The sequence below is a fragment of the Ochotona princeps genome, chromosome 27 (genome assembly GCF_030435755.1).
Source record: "Ochotona princeps isolate mOchPri1 chromosome 27, mOchPri1.hap1, whole genome shotgun sequence".
Lineage (NCBI taxonomy): Eukaryota > Metazoa > Chordata > Mammalia > Lagomorpha > Ochotonidae > Ochotona > Ochotona princeps.
Window position 1 is genome coordinate 22,754,119 of NC_080858.1, and position 18,850 is coordinate 22,772,968.

Sequence of the window (18,850 nt, forward strand, 5' to 3'; positions counted from 1 at the left end):
GTTCCTCCGGGGTGGGGCAGACTGGACACCCAGCTGGCAGCGCCCAGCACCTCGACCGTGCTCCTCCCACGCAAGGGTGACTTTGCTGCCGTCATGGTGAACAAGATCATCCTAGGACTCCAGGTTGCTTTTTTTTTTTTCCAGAGAAGTCAAACTCTTATTTCCACTGTCCACACAGCAGTCAATATACTGGGAGAGCCAGCGGAAGTCCTCACTGCAGCCTTGCTTCTTGAGGCACCGCACATGAATACTTCCATAGGGCGGCCGTTGAGCTCCTTGAGGGTCACGTTTCCAGGTTGTTTTTTTTTTTGTTTGTTTTTTCGTTTTTTTTTAAAGGCTGTCTTAGGCCTCCTGGGCTCAGTTCCCTGGAGTCTCGTAAAACCCCATTCCCAGCCTCCCCTTTGGTCCCCAAGTCAGCCAGTTTGCTGTTCATGTGCGAGTCCAGCGGCAGGCAGCCCAGCTTCTTCGGGTTGTCGTGCGCCCTCCTGCTTGCGTGCTGTTACTCGGCCCATCGTGTCTGGCTGAACAAGGTGCCAGCTCAGGACACGGCTTGGCCGTGTGCCTTGCATCCAGGAGCTGGATGATGTTCTTGTGCAGCAGGCTCTTTGGGAGAGCAGCTTTCTGCGTCCCCTTTGGCAAACCGTAGGGCTTGTGGCGGGTTGGCGGTTTGGCGACAGAGTGTTCGCCGCCACGTTCTTATCCGTGGCAAAAACGGTGGGCGAGCTTCCCCAGGCGAAGGGGCCCTGGTTCACGGTGTCCAGGAAGTAGAACCCATCAAGACCCACCTCTCTTTTACCTGCTCTGGCAACAAATGTGAACTAATCCCTGACTCTGATAGTTTCAGAAACTAAATAGCATGCAAAATACAAGGTCAATAGCCCTTTCAATTCTGTTTTTCCTACATCTCAGAGGGTTTGATGATGCTTAAAGACCTCAGTGTAGGGAAGTGTGTTCCCAGGATGTCACTTAAGTGGTTTTGATAACTGTAAGGCATTTTTTTTTCATTTTTTAAGGGTTAATAAAATCTTTGCAAGGTCTACTGGTTGACAAAGTCCACCTTAGTGCATTCACAGACTCAGGAACATGCTGCAAACAGAACTGTCCAACCTGTTCTGCTCACCATCTTGTGATGAGGCAGTCGATGTCCCCTGCTGGCCTGGATCAGCTGGCTGCCATGTCCCCTGTGTGCATCTGGACATGCCGGCATCAGCAGCTGGGGAGTCCCAGTCATGACACACATACTCCAAGATTGAACCACATATCCTTTGATTTTCCCTGTGGTTAAGGTCGAAGTCAAGCAGTCTAGTAGGGAGCCCCCAAGAAACCTCAGCTGGGGTGGCCTCAGGGTCAGGCATGGTCTGTCACCTGCAGCAAGTAACACACATACCACTGGATGCGGTTTGGTCAGTTCAGCCTCATACTGATAAGTCTCTTGAATTTTTCCTGGGTCAATGACCCTGGGTCATTCATTAAAAATCAATTGATCATCAGTGTATGGGTTAATTCTTGAACTCTCAAGTTTCTTCTACCATATCAACTTTTTCATTTTAACCTTTTAGAAATCACTTTTGGAATTATTGTATTTGATATTTATCTCTAAAAGGCTTAAGTCATTTAGCATGGATCCAATTGATTGAAAATGAGCCAGAATCAATTATTTAAACATACTTTGTTTTTATTCATTTTTGAAAGGCAGAGAGACAGAAGGAGACACAGGACACATGGAGACAGAGAATTTCTATTGGTCTACTCCCCAAATCCCTGCAACAGGCAGGACCAGGCCAGGCCAAAGCCAAGGGCCTGGGACTCCGTCTGGGCCTCAGTCTGAGTCTCCCACATCAGTAGCAGGGACTCAAACACCTGAGCCATCACCTATCCGTCAGGGAACAGAAGGTGGATCTGAAGCAGAGCAGCAGACTCCAATCAAGCCCTCCTCCCAATGCTGCACTCAATAATACCCAACACTGATCTAGAACCCAAATTGCTGCCATAAAATTTACTGAAAACCCAGACAAGCGCTTCCTAACAATGCCATTACACTGTCAGACTACACTACAATTCTGCACTCTGTTAATAGGATCTAAAGTTATAATATATGTGACCCCAAGAGCTCATTCAATATAGCAAGGAAGAAAATTAGGATAATAAAAATACAATGAGACATTATATAACATAATACAAAGTAAGAATGAATACATGAAATAACAATTTATAATAGTTACTTTTCACAAACGTATACACAGTAAGATGAAAATAATACAATTTGTATACAAATTGCACAAGGCTTCTGTTCATCTGCATAGAATGGGTTGCTAGGTAACAGATGCATGGGGAATATGACCATCTTGAATATTTTTGTTTCCATCAAGGACTGTTGCAACGGACGCATAGGAAGCCCACTTCAGCTCCCTCTGCTTTCCTGGGTTAAGCAGGACTTCCTTGCGGTACTCATCTCTTTGGTCACACTCACGAATAGCTGTGTGTTTGGGAGAAGCACCACACAGACACAAGTGGTAGAAAACCTTGGCCTGGTTGGCATGGGTAATGTTAAAAACCCCATCAGAGGCAACAGATCTTTCCTCTTATGAATATTCAAATAAGTCCCTTTAAAGCATCCATTAACTAAGATATGTGAAGTTTATGGGTGTGTTTCTTTCTCTTTTTTTAAGAACGTATTTATTTTTATGGAAAAGCAGATCTATAGAGAGAAGGAGACACAGAGAGAAACCTCTTCCATCCACTGGTTCACTTCCCCAAATGGCCACAACTGCTGGAGCTGATCTGATCTGAAGCCAGGAGCCAGGAATTTCTTCCGGGTCTCCCGTGTAGTTGCATGGTCCTGAGGTCTTGGACCATCCTCCACTGCTTTCGCAGGCAGGGAGTTGGATTGGAAGTGGAGCACCTGGGACACAAATGGTGCCCATATGGGACCCCAGTGCATGCAAGGCAAGGATTTAGCCTCTGAGCCATCATGCTGGGCCCATGGGTGTTTCTCATAGAGGGACTTCTAAAACATTTGTGTTTTCAGAGGCTTTGGTCCAAGGCGTCAACTCCACATTCGGCTGCCTTCTGCACAGTCCCCAGATAACATTTGAAGATCCTGGATTAGCATAATCTGCAAGTGACCACATAGAATACACAGCTCCTTCCACCACCCCCAAATCCTCTAGCGTACACATGTGAAAACGTGCACCAACCAGGCTCTTAAAACACACAGCACAAACTTGGATGCTAATGTTTGGGAAAGGTGGCTTGGGGTTTCAGTCGCCCAGATTCTCTCATTCGGAGGTTCTCTAAGTCACATCACATCCTGATGGAAGAGTTTGGGTTACTTGAAGGCTAATCTCAGAGGAAAAGTAAAACAAACAAGCAAACAAACACAAAACTAACACCACTGCCAAGTCCAGGGACTCAAACAAGGAGGATGTTTGTAGAAAAGCACTGGACCCGCCCAGCACACCAGTTAGGAGCTGCTTTCTGCTTTCATTCTGCCTCAAAGTCATAGGACATTGTCACTTTATGATGTCTACTCTCCCAAACCCAAGACTTTTGCTTTTCTCTTGTCCACAGCAGGGGAAGACGGTCACCTTTACAATGGCAATGGTAGCTTTTACCCCAGCAAACTTCTGTTTCTTCTCTGTTTTCAAGACTCCATGTTTTTAGAGTCATACATATGTTTCTCCCCTAAGCTTGAAGACAATGAGAGCAGGAATAGAAAAACAAGAGAGGACTTCAAGAATTTTCTTTTATGCACCAGCACCAGCAGATGGGTCCCATTGTGTGTAGACTCCTGGAGGTTGCAATCAGAGGCCCAAGGTGCGAAACGCGTCCCGTAAGTCATCAACCTCGTAAAGGGGCTGCAGGAAAAGAGAGGTGAGTTGGGTGAGTGATTTCAATATTGAGTTGGTGGGGTGGGGTTCTAAACTGCACGAACGCCTGACTAACATTTTTGGAAGCAAAGTAAACACTGGAGAGAGTAAGAAAAAGAGATGGGGAATGCTTTAAAATTTTTAAATTTTATATACTCGAGAGGCAATTTTTTAAAGGAGCAGACAGAGACCTTCCACTGGCTGGACCACTCTCCCAATACCCATGGTGGTGGGGCTGGGTAGGTCCAAGCCAAGAGCTTAGAACTCTGTCCAGGTCTCCCGCACAGCTAGGCGGCAGGCACCCAACCATTGAGCTGTCCACCTGCTGTCCCCCAAGGCGTCCAGCCGGAAGCTGGGGTTAGGAGAGTCAGGATTTAAACCCAAGTCACTCTGCTACAAGAGACAGGCATCCCGAATGACATCTGAACTGATGTGCAGGAAAGAATTCAGACTTGGAAAGAAATAGAATCCAAGGACAGAGGAACAGACACCAAAATAAAGAGAGGAGACAAACGAGAAAGAGCTTCCAGCTGATGGCTCCAAAGTGGGAACCAACGGAATTATTCAAGTCCAAGTGCAGTTAGGCTTCCATTGGATAATGAGTGAGAGTCACCCCACCCTTTCTGCCTCCCTCCTACCCCCACCTCCCCCCACCCAAAAAAAAAGAGAAAGAAAAAGAAAAGAAAAGCAGCTTGGAGGAAGACTACCTGGGGACTGGGAAAAATGCTCACCAACAGAATGCGCCGAAGCTGTCTGGACAGACGAACTGAGTTTTCATGCAGCCCTTCCCAGCCCTTGAAAGTTTTTTCACGATTCTCCACAAAAGTATTCCAGCAGTAAAAATAATCTGGAGAGAGAAAGAGGATATAAGTTAAGGTCAGGTCCCCAACTGTAGGGAGAGAAGAGGAATTCTAGCCCCGTTTCCTCATTTTTCCAGGGACACGTCTCCAAGCTACCAAATCTCATCCCTGACTTCTAGCCACTCATTTGATCCCCGGAGTGATCACCCCTCCTTCCTGCCCTGCCTGCGAAGCGCCCTCCCCCCCCCCCCCCCCCCCCGTTCTCACACTGACTTCACCACGACCCTGCGAGGTGGAGGCCCCAGCCATGCCCACCGCCCTGGGTACCTTTGAAGGTCATGATGCCCAGCTGGACCCCTGCGCGATGCAGCCGCCGCAGCCCCTCGGGCTCGGCTTTGCGGTCCTCGCAGAAGTAGAGGCGGGCGGTGAAGATCCTGAGGGTGAGGTTGGGGTTGCCCTGGAGAAAGTCAGCCACATGCCGGGCACATTCATAGCAGGGGCTCCAGGAGGTGAACCAGGTGACACGGTAGCACCGGCCGGGGTCCAGGTCCCAGTGGGAGATGAAGCGTAGGAAGACCATTTCCACGTGACATCCATTCTGGACGACAGAGAGAGAAAGAGACAGAGATTGGGGGGAGTGGGCTGTGGCAGCCTGATGGTGGTTCTACTTGGTGGTCTTTCTGGGATGCTGACAGAAAGAACATTTAAAAAAAAAATCATTGATTTTAGTTAAGAGGCGCGCGCGCACACACACACACACACACACACACACACACCCCTCCCATCCTCTTTTTCATTCCCCAAGTCTCTGAATCTGCCTGGGCCTGCGGGGCGGGGGGAGCCAGGAGAGGAGCGTGGAATTCAGTCTGGATCTCCCAGATGGCGTAAGGGACGCAGCCACCTGAGCCGCCAGGTGCCGTCTCCCAGAGTTGCACTGGGAGGAAGGTGGGTACAGGAGTGGAGCTGGGGCTAGAACACATGTGCTCCCACATGGGATGTGGACTTGCCCAGCGATCTCTTGACGACCATGACCCCCACATTTTGTGCTTCTTGAGGATAATGGGAACAGCTTGGGGTGTGTGTTGATGCAGTTATAACCCACTAGGAAGAGGTAGGACTGCTGAGGAGGATGGGTTGAGAAGACGTCAGGGAAAAAGTACATTAGGATGAGGCAGGCAGGTGGGTGGCATAAGAAAAGTCACAGATGCTTCTAGGGTGAAACGCAATGAATGGAATGATTTTTCATGTTAGGAGCTCTGTGCCTGTGCTATGGACCGCAATAGCGAAACGTAACAAACAGACCCACCTAGTCTGGCTCTAGTCACTAGTGCCAGGGTAAGAACGGATCATTTCCTAGCTACACTATCCATAAGACCTAGAGAAGCCGCCCAATTCGTGTTTGTTTCACTTCCCTGTGAGCGAAACAGGCTGGTGTGGTGGGTGGAGCGTTGAACTGGAGATAAATGGATGTGCTTGGTGAGGCTTTCAGGTTTCCAGCACGCTGTTCCATAAATAGCTACAGCAATTCACCAAACAAGGAAGAGATTAGAGAATCAAGTCATGATGACAGGGGTAATGAGTCGATACAAACACAGATGAGGTGCCCAGGAAAACACAAGGGCACTTCAATACGTCCGCAAAGCACTGATTTAAAAGGGAAGATCATCTGGGTGCAAAAATCCATGCATAGCTGTTTTCCAAAATCTATATTTTTCATAATTTTTTGAAGATTCCCTTGTTTACCTGGTTTACAAATTGTTTTATGGAAAAATAAGCTTTTAATCTCCTTTCCAGGGACTCTTTAAAATATCTTTGCAACTGCCAGGTGGTAACATGTCGCCCAAATGGATTCTTCGCTGGGTTCCTTCTGAGTGTCCTAGAGCCCTCAGTGATGGAGGAGAGAGCCACAGGGATGCTTATGTCCACCTAGCTGGATTTTGAGGAAATATTTTTTAAAAATGCAGTTGTCTCTGGTAGCTGAAAGCTTGAGTCCATTTGGGGCCTGGTGAAGTGGCTTAATTGGCTAATCCTTCCCTTGCAAGCGCCAGGATCCCATATGGGCACTGGTTCATGTCCTGGCTGCTTCAGTTCCCATCCAGCTCCCTGCTTATGGTCTGGGAAAGCAGAGGAGGACGGCCCAAAAACTTTGGGATCTTAGTACCCATGTGGGAGTCCCAGAAGAGGCTCTTGGCTCCTGACTTTGAATCAGCTCAGTGCTGGCTATTAGGGCACTTGGGGAGTAAACCAGCAGATGAGAGATCTTTCTGTCTCTCAAGCTCCATGTAAATCTGTCTTTCCAATAAAAACAAAGAAATCTTAAGAAAAAAAAAAAAAGACTGGGTTAGTTCATCAGACAGCCAGGAATAGAAATCATTTGGAAAGCCAAGTTAAGTCACGGTTAATTTTTCCCAGATTTTTCTTCTGTTAATTTTCAAAAATCCTAAAGACAAACTTTGATGATCACTTTTGAAATCTTGCCTGGGGGTGGATGTCTTGGTCAGATGCTCCTTGGGACACCCACGGCCCATAGCTGAGTGTCCCTGGGTTTGGAGGGAGCAGGTGATGACACAGCGATTGGAACTCTGCTACCCTCATGGGCGCCCCAGCTGGAGTTCTGCGTTCCCAGCTTCAACCTGACCCAGCCTCAGCTGTCGCAGCATTTGGCAAGTGAACTGGAGGAAAGAGGATCACGGCCTCTCTGATTTTAGAAGAAACAAGTACAATTAAAAAAAATTGAGGAGCCAGCGTTATAGCACAGTGGTTAAGCCCGTGCAATGTTAGCATCCTACATTGCCAGTTCAAGCCCCAGCTGCTCCAGTTCTAATCCAGCGCCCTTGCTCATGGCCTGGAAAGCAGGGAAAGATGACCCAAGTCTCTGGGCCCCAGCACCCACGGGGCCAACTCAGAAGAAGCTTGGGCCTCCTGGCTCCGGCCTGGCCCAGTCCTGACTGTTGTGGCCATTTGGAGAGTTGGCCTTGAACTGTGGGAGGCAAGAGCTCACAGCTACCTGGTTGCGGAGGTGCCCAAAGTCCAGCGAAAAGGACGTGGCGCTGTCCCGCCGTTTGACCACGTAGCACAGGTAGGTCTCGTGCCGTCCCTTAGCCCAGCGGACGTTTTTGAAGTGGTAAAGAAACTTCTTCTGCTTCATCCAGAGGCTGCGGGCAAGAGGAGAGACAACAAAGATGGGCCAGCCGGCCATTCTCTAGTCCTTCCTGACTCTCCTTCAGTTACTCCAGCTTCAGTTACACGGGAGAACATGTTCTTGATACCTTTGCTGCTTTGCTGGATGCCTGAGACCTTCTGAACCTGAAACCTGCCACGCATTTCTCCTGCTTGTATTTAAGACCAACGCTGGGGGATATCCAGGAAGAACACCTCCCTCCCCCGTCTTCTAAATGCTGAAGACTTGGAATGACAAACACATTCCACGTTGTGAGTGCAGGGGCCACCCTCTGCTGCTTTTCCAGGCCGTTTTCAGGAAACTGGACTGTAAGGGGAGCGGCTGGGACATGAATGGTGCGCCCATGGGATAACGGCACTGCAGCAGTGTCTTAATGTGCTACACCACAGCTCTGGCCCGCTCTGGGTGGCACTCTTGCACTAGCAACAACCACTTTCCTGTTTGTCAATGGCTGGCATCTCTGATGTCCCAGTTAGATTCTCTGTGTTTGGGGGGGGGGGGGGGGCAGAAAACAGAATTTTATAAATATTCTTTTCATGTGTCGTTATTGTCAAATGTGAAGGCCACAGAAAAACGCAAAGTTTTGATTTCAAAGTTTGAACTAATCTTTTTGTTGAGACTGGCATTTGGCGTAGCCGTTCAGCTGCCTGTTGGATCACTTGAACCCCGTATTAGAATACTGGTTCAGGTCCTGGTTTCTTGGCTTTTGATCCAGCCTCTGCTGTTGTTTCTGGAAATGCGGTGGAATCGGCCCAAGGACTTGCACCCCAGCCGCCCCGCTGGAGGAGCTGGATGGAGCCCCTGGCTTCAGCCTGATGCAGGAGTGAACCAGCAGATGGTTATGGGTCTGTCTCTCCCGCTCTGTCACACTTTTCAGTAAATAAATAACTAAGTATTTTAAAAACTATGTTTTCTCTAGTTTTTTGCATACCTGTTGCATGCATTGGATTATGCTGACTTCGTGTGTAAACGTGGACTGCGCCCCATGCCAAGCTCAGTGCTATCAATATCTTGACATATGTTTTGCAAGCAGAACTGATTGCGTCTTTTTGTTTTCAAGATCTTAGTGGTGTCATTCATATCTTTTAAATTGAATTGAATGCTTGGGAATACTCTCAGATAACCCAGACATCTTTCCAGAAATTAAGATTTGCGGTTATAGCTGTGAACACAGTAACACAAACTGTGCAGTGTGTCTTCAAGCTGAAGTGGGATCTGGAGGTTAACCCTCGTCCTTTCCAGAAATATTGTTTTTTCCAATTTGTGGCGGCAGTGCCGCCACCTAGTGGTCGTAATCAGAAATTCAGAGGACTTGGATAGTAAAGGCCTCGGCAAGAATTTGAATACCGTTTGCTAGCAGGAGAATTGAAACCTTTTTCGCCTTCTCTCTCTTCTTCTCTCTCTTTTTAAAATATTAAGGTTTAATTTGCATACGGCAAACTTCATTGATTTAGAACATGCGATTGCATGAATGCTGGCATACACAAACATCCTGCAACGTTCTGGCCAGCCCGGTGCAGGGCACTCACAGGGCACTCATCCCCGCCCCCCACTCGCCCCACTTCACCACCCAGGGCCTCTAGTGCTGCCCCCTCTGCCTAGGATCGTTGATCGGCTCTCTGCAAAGTGACTTTTCCTGTTCTAGAATGCGACAGACATCCCACAAGGTCTCCTCCTCCTGTCAGACCTCATGGATTTGGCAAGAACAGAAACTCAGCCAGGTCTCTGCAGCCCAGTCCTTCCTCCTGCCGGTGCGCTCTGCCGCCGCTCCACAGCGTGCTGGACTCACCCGCTGTGGACATCTGGACAGGTTCACTTTGGGGCTATCGTGAACAAAAGGTACTATGAAATTAGAGGATGGGCTGATTTTGATTTAAAAAAAAAAAACCAGTGAAATGAAGATCTCTTCCTCACACCGCTCCACGCCCCCCCATATGGGTGTCTCCCTCTCTTTCTCCGTAACTCTGACTTACAAAAATTCAAAATAAATCTTAAAAGTTAACCATTGTGGGACCTAGCGTGGTAGCCTAGTGGCTAAAGTCCTCGCCTTAAACATGCCGGAATCCCATATGGGCTCCAGTTCTAATTCCGGTGGCTCCACTTCCCATTCAGCTCCCTGCTTGTCACCTGGGAAAGCAGAGGAGGATGGTCCAAATCCTTGCTTGGGACCCTGCACCCGCGTGGGAGACCCAGAAGAGGCTTCTGGCTCCTGGCTTCAGATCGGCTCACTTGAGGCCACTTGGGATGTGAATCAGCGAATGGAAGATCTTTCTCTCTGTGTCTCTCCTCCTGTATGTAGATCTGACTTTCCAATTAAAAAAAATAATAGTAAAAATAAAATCTGTTAACTATGGTGGGCAGCAACGCAGTGCAGTGGATGAAGCTGCCACTCGCTGTGCTGGCATTCCGTATCGGGGCATTGCAGCTACTAAGGCTTTTGGCCTCCTTCCAGTCCTCATCTTCGCCAGCACCCCTTGGGAAGGCAGCAGAGGATGGCTTCAATGCTCAGCCATGGCCAGCCACGAGGGAGCAGGGGAGGTCCTCCTTCCTGGGCCCCCCTGTACCCCTCCTGGCTTCCCTGGCTGTCACAGCCATTTGCGGAGTGAACCAGCAGCTGGGAAGTTGTCTTGGTCTCTCGGTCACTCTGCCTTTCAGATAAATACATGTTTTCTAAAAATCTAAAGATAAATAAGTTAGCTAAAAAATGATCAGCCTCATCAAGTGCCTTAGTTAGGATGACAGTGCATTCCAGCTGTTTCTGCGTCTCCCTCTGCATACGTGAAAAGCGCTTTGAGGCCAAGAATTAGATTTGTCACTGTATACATGTTAGCTATATCGGGACGATAGGGGAATTAGTCAACCATGTTACTTTTAAAACTAAAATGTATAACGGACAGGAATCTCAAATAGCTACTTAGCAATTCCCAGGAATTATTGATTTTATTTATAATTGGTAATGATTTGTTACGTAGCCAATGTAACAGCCACTGTAATAGCGCATAGCCTATAGCAGAATATTTCAAAAAGTTCATGGAAATTAGCATGGGATAAGTCTACTTTGGTGCAAAAAAATACTTTAAAATCCATGCAGTTGAGCAGTCTTTAACTAGTTCATGCATGCCTGTAATGAATGAAACTGGAACCGGATACCAAAAACATCTTACAGGAAGTAAATTTGTCTCTTAATCCCATTTTCCATGAACTTTTTTTGAAGCACCGACACCCTGATCTGGCTGTACCTTCCTCTGTGTGGAGGAAGAGCCCTGCCGGGGCAGGCTTTTCTGGCCTGCGTGTTGACAGCTGCGCTGGACAGCTGTGCCTCCCGAGGCAGAACCTTGGTTGCGTCCCCAAGCATCACCACGCAGAAGTGTTGGGTTAAAAATAAACCTATCAGGGCCATCTCCTGTGCCCTCCCAGCTCAGGAGCTCTGCTGGGCCGCCTGCCTCAACCCCGAATGGCCTTTTCCTCCCGTTGTATTGCATCCCTACCAGCTGCTCTTTCTCTGAATTTCAGCCACAGGCTGTCGTGCGGAGCTGTTTCCATGGGACCCCTCTCTGGGTCCAAAACCGGGGTATTTCAGGAAGTTCATTGAAAATGAAGTTAATAGTTAAGTTGACTTTCATGCAACATATATATTGTTTTAATTTTTGCACAGGACGCGGTCTCCAAAAAGTTTGTGGGAAAATGTACATTTATGAAAAATTGCCTGGAATTAGTTTTTTAAGATCTCACTGTCAGCTAAGGAGACATTGAACAACTTTCTGTTTCCAAGAAGAATTTTCTTAAGAGTATTTAATCTGCTCTGAAAAATCTTCACTCTGTACTCTAAATTCTTTGTAAAAGTACATGTTTGTCGCATGTTAATAACAATCATGCAAGTAGCCATCGAGTACGGTCTATGATAATGAGGGGCCACAAACAGCACTTGAAAATGATTTGAATACTGTACAGTGTCCCCATTTAGGAAGTGACTAAGTCATATCTGAACAAGTGAAAAGATTGATTATACAGAAAAAAAATGCCACTAACTTCCTAACATAGATCTGTCCCATTAAGCAACTTACTTGAATGAAATTTTCGCTTTATAATCAACATAGTGCTAATGACTTTCTTTTTTTTTTTTTTTTAAAGATGTATTCATTTTATTACAGCCAGATATACACAGAGGAGGAGAGACAGAGAGGAAGATCTTCCGTCCAATGATTCACTCCCAAAGTGAGCCGCAACGGGCCGGTGCGCGCCGATCCGAAGCCGGGAACCAGGAACCTCTTCCAGGTCTCCCACGCGGGTGCAGGGTCCCAATGCATTGGGCCGTCCTCCACTGCTTTCCCAGGCCACAAGCAGGGAGCTGGATGGGAAGTAGAGCTGCCGGGATTAGAACCGGTGCCCATATGGGATCCCGGGGCGTTCAAGGCGAGGACTTTAGCCGCTAGGCCATGCCGCCGGGCCCTTAATGCTAATGACTTTCAAGCACATAATTTAAAAATTCTTATGTTCTTTTAAAAAGTACACATCTCCATGCTATGGCTAGATTGTTGCAATGCCTCTCCTAGGAAAGTTTTGGCTACAAGTGGTGTTATGACTGAAAATATTTACAAAATCATGATGAAAATTACCACTCCTGATTTTAATCTGTTATTGCAATGACCATCTCCTGGTTTGAGTCCCTAAAGCTTAGTTCTGGTCACCTGGTGACCATAAACTGAGTCTGATTGCACCAGCAATTTCAGGGCAAGTCAGTACATTGTGCATGATGACTTTGTTACCAGCAAGGCACGGAACAGAATTAGGCTGAGAACACAAGAAATCTATATAGGAGACATAAAGACTCAGATCCAGAGAAAAACAAATTTGGCCACAGATCCAGCAGATGCTGTGAGTAGACAGTGACAGGAGAGAGGGGCAGCCACCCATCCTGGACTCAGATCTGCAGAGACAAAACAGTGCAGCCACCCACGAAGATGCTGTCCCAGTACCTGAAGGGCTCCTCCATGGCTGCCATCGCTGCTTGGGAGTTTTCTAGAACAAGGCAATCTTGCCTCAAGCCGCACTGTGCTGTTGCCTTGGTCTGACAGTGCACTGGTCCCTGACATTCAAATTTGAACTTGCCCTTCTGGGCTCCTCCCCCAACAGCATCGTCACCATCAGGGACCCCAACAGCCTTCCTCCCTGATTGGGTCCAGTGAAGGTGGGTGCGGCTGTCATGGGCAGGGGTGCTGGATGTCTAGCTTCTTTCAGGGTTGTAGCTCTGAAGATCCAGGCTGTGATCCACAGGGAACCACACCCAGGCAGGAGCAGTAGGCTCTTCTCCAATGGTAATCATGAAAACAGAGACATGTCTGACTTTTACTACATAGTGATATTCATACAGCATGGCACTCCAGTCCTTTCTCCCCTTCATTAGGCACTATCTCTAGACCACAATGCAGACACTAACTGATCCTGCTTTGTAGCTCAGCGAGTGAGCTAAGTTATGTCGGATTTAGCACACAGAAAAATTGCCTCCCAATCCACTGATTTTTCCCCTCCTTTTAAATTGTATTGCAAGAATGCTGTATGTTTGTACCAACAAGTAACATTTGCATGAGCTGTCTTTTCTGCAAAAACAAAGTCTTTGAGGGCTTGGGGAGAGTGGTCATTTGGTTGAACAGTGGTTAAGACACACACATCCCGAGGCTGGCCTTGTGGCATAGCGGCTAAAGCCACTTCCCGTAATGCCGGTGTCCCATACGGGCTCCAGTTCATGTCCCAGCCACCCCACTTTCAATCCAGCTCTCTACTAATATGGTTGGGAGAGCAGAGGAAGACGGCCCAAGTACTAGGACCTCTGGCCCCTGTGTGGAAGACCTAGATGAAGCTCTGGATTCTGGCTTCAGCTTGGCTCAGCCCTGAACACTGTGGGCACCTGGGGCAGTGAGACGGTGGATGGAAAAATCCTGTGTATTCACCAATCAAATAAATAGCAAATAATTTTTAAAAAAACAATTGGATTCACAAGCAGTAGCATCACCCAAAACTATAACAATGTTTATTTCACCAAATGGAATCGGGGTCTAAATGACTGTGATGAACTTGGGACCCGGGTTGGTGTTTTCAAATATGAGCTCTTGGTTCCTATGCGTGTTTCTGACGCCTGCCTCAGTCCGCGTTCTATTTATTCAGACAGGAGACACTTGACACCTACGATGCGAAAGAAGAACCAGGATACAGTGGTGGGCAGAGAAGCTGGAGTTACCACAGTTTCTCTGCCTCACAGGTCTGGAACTACCTGTATGCCCATGGTTCCCGAAACACCACTAGCTTTGTCCTCTCCAGGGACTCCACAGAGGCCAGCTTCCTTCTCGGCATCCCTAAATGGATGTTTAGGCATCGGAGAGATGTCTGACAGTGAGTCCTCTTTTCAGTTCCTTGTGCCACCTTCCTTGTCTTGGAAAATGGCAATATCCTTCTTCCCATTGCTCCGGCTAAACCCTGGAATTCACCCTCAATGGCTCTCTCTCCCTCATCTGTTGGCTCTTGCTCTCTCAAATTCCATCTTTATTTCTTTACCAAATCTTGTTGATCCTGCTTAGAATATAACCACCACAGACCAAGCAACCTTGTATTATTGCATTTTGCCTCCCAACTGCCCTTCCTGCCTCCCTCTGCAATTACAACCTATTCTCCACACAGCAGTGAGAGAAATCCTTCTGATGGGGTTTGGAACCTATCAGTACTTTGCCAAAGCTCTCTGCGTCTTCCAAGTCCCTCCATAGAAGCCAACATCCTCGTAATGGTTCCTCAGACTCTCCGTCACCTGCCTCTGTGCTGCCTCGCTGGCTTCACTGCTCTCACTCACACAAACTCCACATACTGGTCCTTTTATCTAGAATGTTCTTTTCCTGCATCTCATTATGGGTTAGTCTCTTTTGAAAATATTTTTTTTTTCAGATTTCTTTATTTTTATTGGAAAGTCAGATTTGCAGAGTAAAAAGAGAGAGAAAGATCTTCCATCCTCTGGTTTATTCCCTGAGTGGCCACAACAGTCAGAGCTGAGCTGATCCAAAGTCGGGAGCCAGGAGCAGCTTCTTGGTCTCCCATGCAGGTGCAGGGTCCCAAGGCTTTGGGCCGTCCTCGACTGCTTTCCCAGGCCACAAGCAGGGAGCTGGATGGGAAGTGGAGCAGCCGGGACACAATCCAGTGCTCATTAGAGATCCCAGCAGATGCAAAATGAGGATTTAGCCAGTTGGACTCACAACTCTATTATTTTTAGTTGAGTTAATCTGTGTATGTCAGGCATACTCAGTAAATGGGTTATGTAACAAAAATTTTATCTCTTACATAAGATAAAATATGGACTGGGTCTGCCATTATGCCACAGTGAATTCAGCTACTACCTGCGAAGCCAGTATCCTACAAGGCCCAGCAACTCTTTTTCTAATCCGACTCCCTGGACAAGCAGAGGAAGATGGTCCTGCCACCCACGTGGGAGATCTGGAAGAAGCTTCCCACTCCCAAGCTCAGCCTGGCCCAGTCCTGGCCACTTGGGGAGTGAATCAGCAGATAGAAGCTTTTCTTTCTTTTTCCTGTAACTCTTCTTTTCAAAAAATAAATAAATCTTTTCCTCTCTCTCTTTCTTCTTCATTTCTTTCTTTCTCTTCTTTTTCTTTTCTTTTTTAGAATCAGGGCATGGCACAATGGCATAGTAGGTTAAGCTTCAACCTTTGGCACTGGCATCCCATAGAGGACCCAGTTCACGTGCCAGCTGCTCCATTTTTGATCCAGTTCTCTGCTTGTGCCTAGGAAGCAGCAGAAGACAGCTCACATCCTTGGGTCCCTGCACCCATGTGGGGGACCCAGAAGAAGCTTCTGACCCTTGACTTCAGGTCAGCACAGCTGAGGCTGTTGTGGCCATCTGAGGAGTGAGAAGGCAGTTAGAAGACCTGCCTCCCTGCCTTTCCTTCTTAACTTTGTCAATTAAAATAAGTAAATTTTAAATATAAAATGTTCAAAAAAGAATCATTTGTACATATTGATTTCTTTCCATTTCATAAACTATATTTGAGGTGGGGCTGGCAAATCCTAAACACAGCATATTCATTATGCATTTTGTTTGTTTCTTTGTTGTAAGAGCTCTCTCTGTCTTGAAACGCTTGCTTTTCAGTGCATATACAGTATTAGTAAAATTCCCTCCAGCTTATATAGATCCGTAAGAGTCCAGTGAGAAATCGCTCGTCTGCTGGTTCATTAGTAAATGTCCATAACAGAGTCGAGCCAGGAGAAAGCCAGCATTCCCCGCGTGGGTAGCACAGGCTCAAGCACTTGAGCTGTATCATCTGTTGCCTCCCAAGGGCCACACTGACAAGAAGCTGGACTTAGAAGTGGAGCCAGGACTCAAACCCAGGCACTTGGATGAGGTGCAGGTGCCGTTGTGCCCAACACCGGCCCCGCACTGCATACATTTTAAAGGTGAAACATAGATTCCACCATTGCGGGTCGAGGCTGAGGTGGGTGACAGACTGAGCCAGACCCCATACTGGCTGTCACACACAGAAGTCAGGTCTGGTGTGGCTTCTGGTGAGGTTTTATTGGGAACCCCACACCACTCAGAACTGCCACCCGGGTGAAAATCACAGGATTTTTTCAGCTCCTGCATGTGAATGGGGAAGCCTGGTGCTGTCACGCACCACATCTGCCTGGTGGGATTTCTCATCCTCCTCCCAGGTGATAGACACAGCACGAGCCAGAGCAGAGCAGTAAGGATCTGCTTTGTTTTCACAAAAAGGAGAAGTTTGGCTGGTTTGAGTGATGGCTCACGGCAAAGTAAGGAGGACAGATAAAATGGAGATGTCACTTCAATCTTATGTAAGCTTTTGGAGGAACAACCGGGAGGATCTTTATGCTGAGCCATGACTGTACAGAAAAGACTTCACTTCTTAGGAAACCACCCTCCCTCTCTACTTTCTTTTTCTAAAGGCCAGAGAGGATTCTCAGAGTGACCAAAGCATTTTTCAATTCCTGGGGGGACTGTAGCACGAAAGTGTCACTTTCCTTTCTACCTGCCCTCTCTCCTCACCGGCTTCTATTGAAAAACCACAGTTTAGCCTGGTGCGTTGATGTTTCACAAAAACAACGTGACTTGGAAAGTGGGCTGCTGGCAGCTGGGTTAAGTTTTGGACACCTGGACTCGCACCACTTCATCACCATGAAAAACCCACGGTCAAGTTTCGTTCTCCCTGGGAAGTCTCCAGGGCGTGCGCTGCTGAGAGCCTGGGTGGGAAGACAACGATCCCGCAGGCTGCTATTTTGAGCCGCCCAGGAGATTGTTCAATACGATACTTGGTTGTTTTTAAAAGAACCCTAAAAGGGGTGAGTGTGGGTAACACTGTGGGTTTTGGAGTGCTTCAACTTCTGCATTCCACCATTTTTGTTTTTCTCAGTTGACTGCTAGCCCCCATCACTGAATTTTTCTGGGGTGTGAAGAGGTGAAGGGATAGGTTTGAAACACAGACAGGAATTACTCACTCCACTCCTGCAGGGCAGCACCTGCCCAGGACTCTTCGAGGATGACAGAACAGTAAACAAGCACTTATCAAAAGCCTAGAACTAGACCGGGAACTAAAGCAGCAAGAATTATTTTCAATGGGGGAAAAAAAATGAGCTTCTATACTTCATGCATATGTGATCATGCACATAAAAAGACAGCATGAATGATGGGAATGGGTTATACAATCAGTGTACATCTTTTTATTTAATTTCGCTTGGCTTGAAGGGTGGAGGAGCAGATACAGGCATTGCTCATTGGTTTATTCCCACATATACCTGCAACAGGCAGAGCTGGGTCAGGCAGAACTCGGGACCTTCCACACAGCAGGCAGGGACCCAAGAACCTGAGCTGCTGTCGGCTGTCTCCCGGCGTGCACATCCCAGGAAGCTGGAGCAGAAGTGAAATGTAGCCTCGAACCCAGAACCGTGGGATGTAGGTGTCCCAAGTGGCTACCCCGCTGTTGCTCCCCGCCCCGCACACGTAGGATTGTGCTCTGTGTCTTCTCTTTGTTATCCACCACCTCTGCTTGTCTTTGCGTGTGTTATTTGACATTGTGTTAGCTGTTTCTCTGTGTGTAACAGGTGAATGAACAACAACACTAACATTAGCTAACTTCTCTTGTAAATGTACTTTGTGGCAAGGTTCTGTGTTAGGCGCACTGCACATATTATCTCATTGAAGTCTAAGAGATGGGAACTGCTGTTCTTCCTTTTTCAGACATGAACATTGGGGCTCAGCAAATGGAAAAAAGACTCTCTTGCTGAAGAGTTAGCAATAACGTAATCAATATCTTGGAATAGCTGATGTATTTAGAAGACAAGGTGGTACAAGAGTACAAACTGTAGGGCCCTATGCAATAGCCTAGCAGCTAAAGTCCTCACTTTGAACGTGCCAGGATCCCATATGGGCACTGGTTCTAATCCCTGCAGCCCTGCTTCCCACCCAGCTTCCTGCTTGTGACTTGCGTGGGAGACCCAGAAGAGGCTCCTAGCTCCTGGCTTCAGATTGGCACAGCTACAGCCGTTGTGGCCGCTTGGAGAGTGAATCATCGGATGGAAGATCTTCCTCTCTGTCTCTCCTCTGCGCTATACATCTGACTTTCCAATAAACACAAAAGAAAAGAAAAGAAGAGAGAAGAAAAGAAAAGAAAGGAAGGAAGAAAGAAAATACAGCACAGTAGAAGCAAAGCATTACTTGCAGGATGGCGTTTAGTGTGAACATTTCCCATCAGTCCTCGCAGCTAGGCTGCCCTGCTTTAGGAAGCCTTGGAACCACATGAGCAAACTTTTCCTCTTTGGTTCTCTTTTCTGAAACCTGTGCTGGTTGGTCTTTGGCTTTCCTTTCTTTTCTTTTTAAAAGAGATTTATTTAATTGGAAAGGCAGATTTACAAATAGAAGGAGAGACTGAGATAAAGATCTTCCATTCTCTGGTTCACTTTCCAAGTGGCCGTAACAGCCAGAGCTGAGCTGATCC

The 18,850-nt window shown here is 47.4% G+C and overlaps 1 protein-coding gene across 1 annotated transcript; it reads right to left on the reverse strand.

Moving 5' to 3' along the window:
- Nucleotides 1-3,762: 3,762 nt before the first annotated feature.
- Nucleotides 3,763-13,014, reverse strand: AICDA (activation induced cytidine deaminase). Its single transcript, XM_004596472.3, has 5 exons — nt 12,827-13,014; nt 7,677-7,824; nt 4,997-5,267; nt 4,601-4,716; nt 3,763-3,857 (listed from the first exon to the last, which is right to left on the reverse strand). Exons 1-5 carry the CDS (start codon nt 12,850-12,852, stop codon nt 3,804-3,806), a joined length of 615 nt encoding a protein of 204 aa, XP_004596529.2. The 5' UTR covers nt 12,853-13,014; the 3' UTR covers nt 3,763-3,803.
- Between the last annotated feature and the right edge of the window lie 5,836 nt (nt 13,015-18,850).

Excerpts from the sequence above, each read along its gene's own strand:
- AICDA (XM_004596472.3), bottom strand. The coding sequence starts at position 12,852 with ATGGCAGCCATGGAGGAGCCCTTCAG. Across the intron at positions 5,268-7,676 it reads TTGGGCACCTCCGCAACCAG|AATGGATGTCACGTGGAAAT; the intron begins GTAGCTGTGAGC and ends TCTGTCGTCCAG. Across the intron at positions 3,858-4,600 it reads AGCTTCGGCGCATTCTGTTG|CCCCTTTACGAGGTTGATGA; the intron begins GTGAGCATTTTT and ends CTTTTCCTGCAG.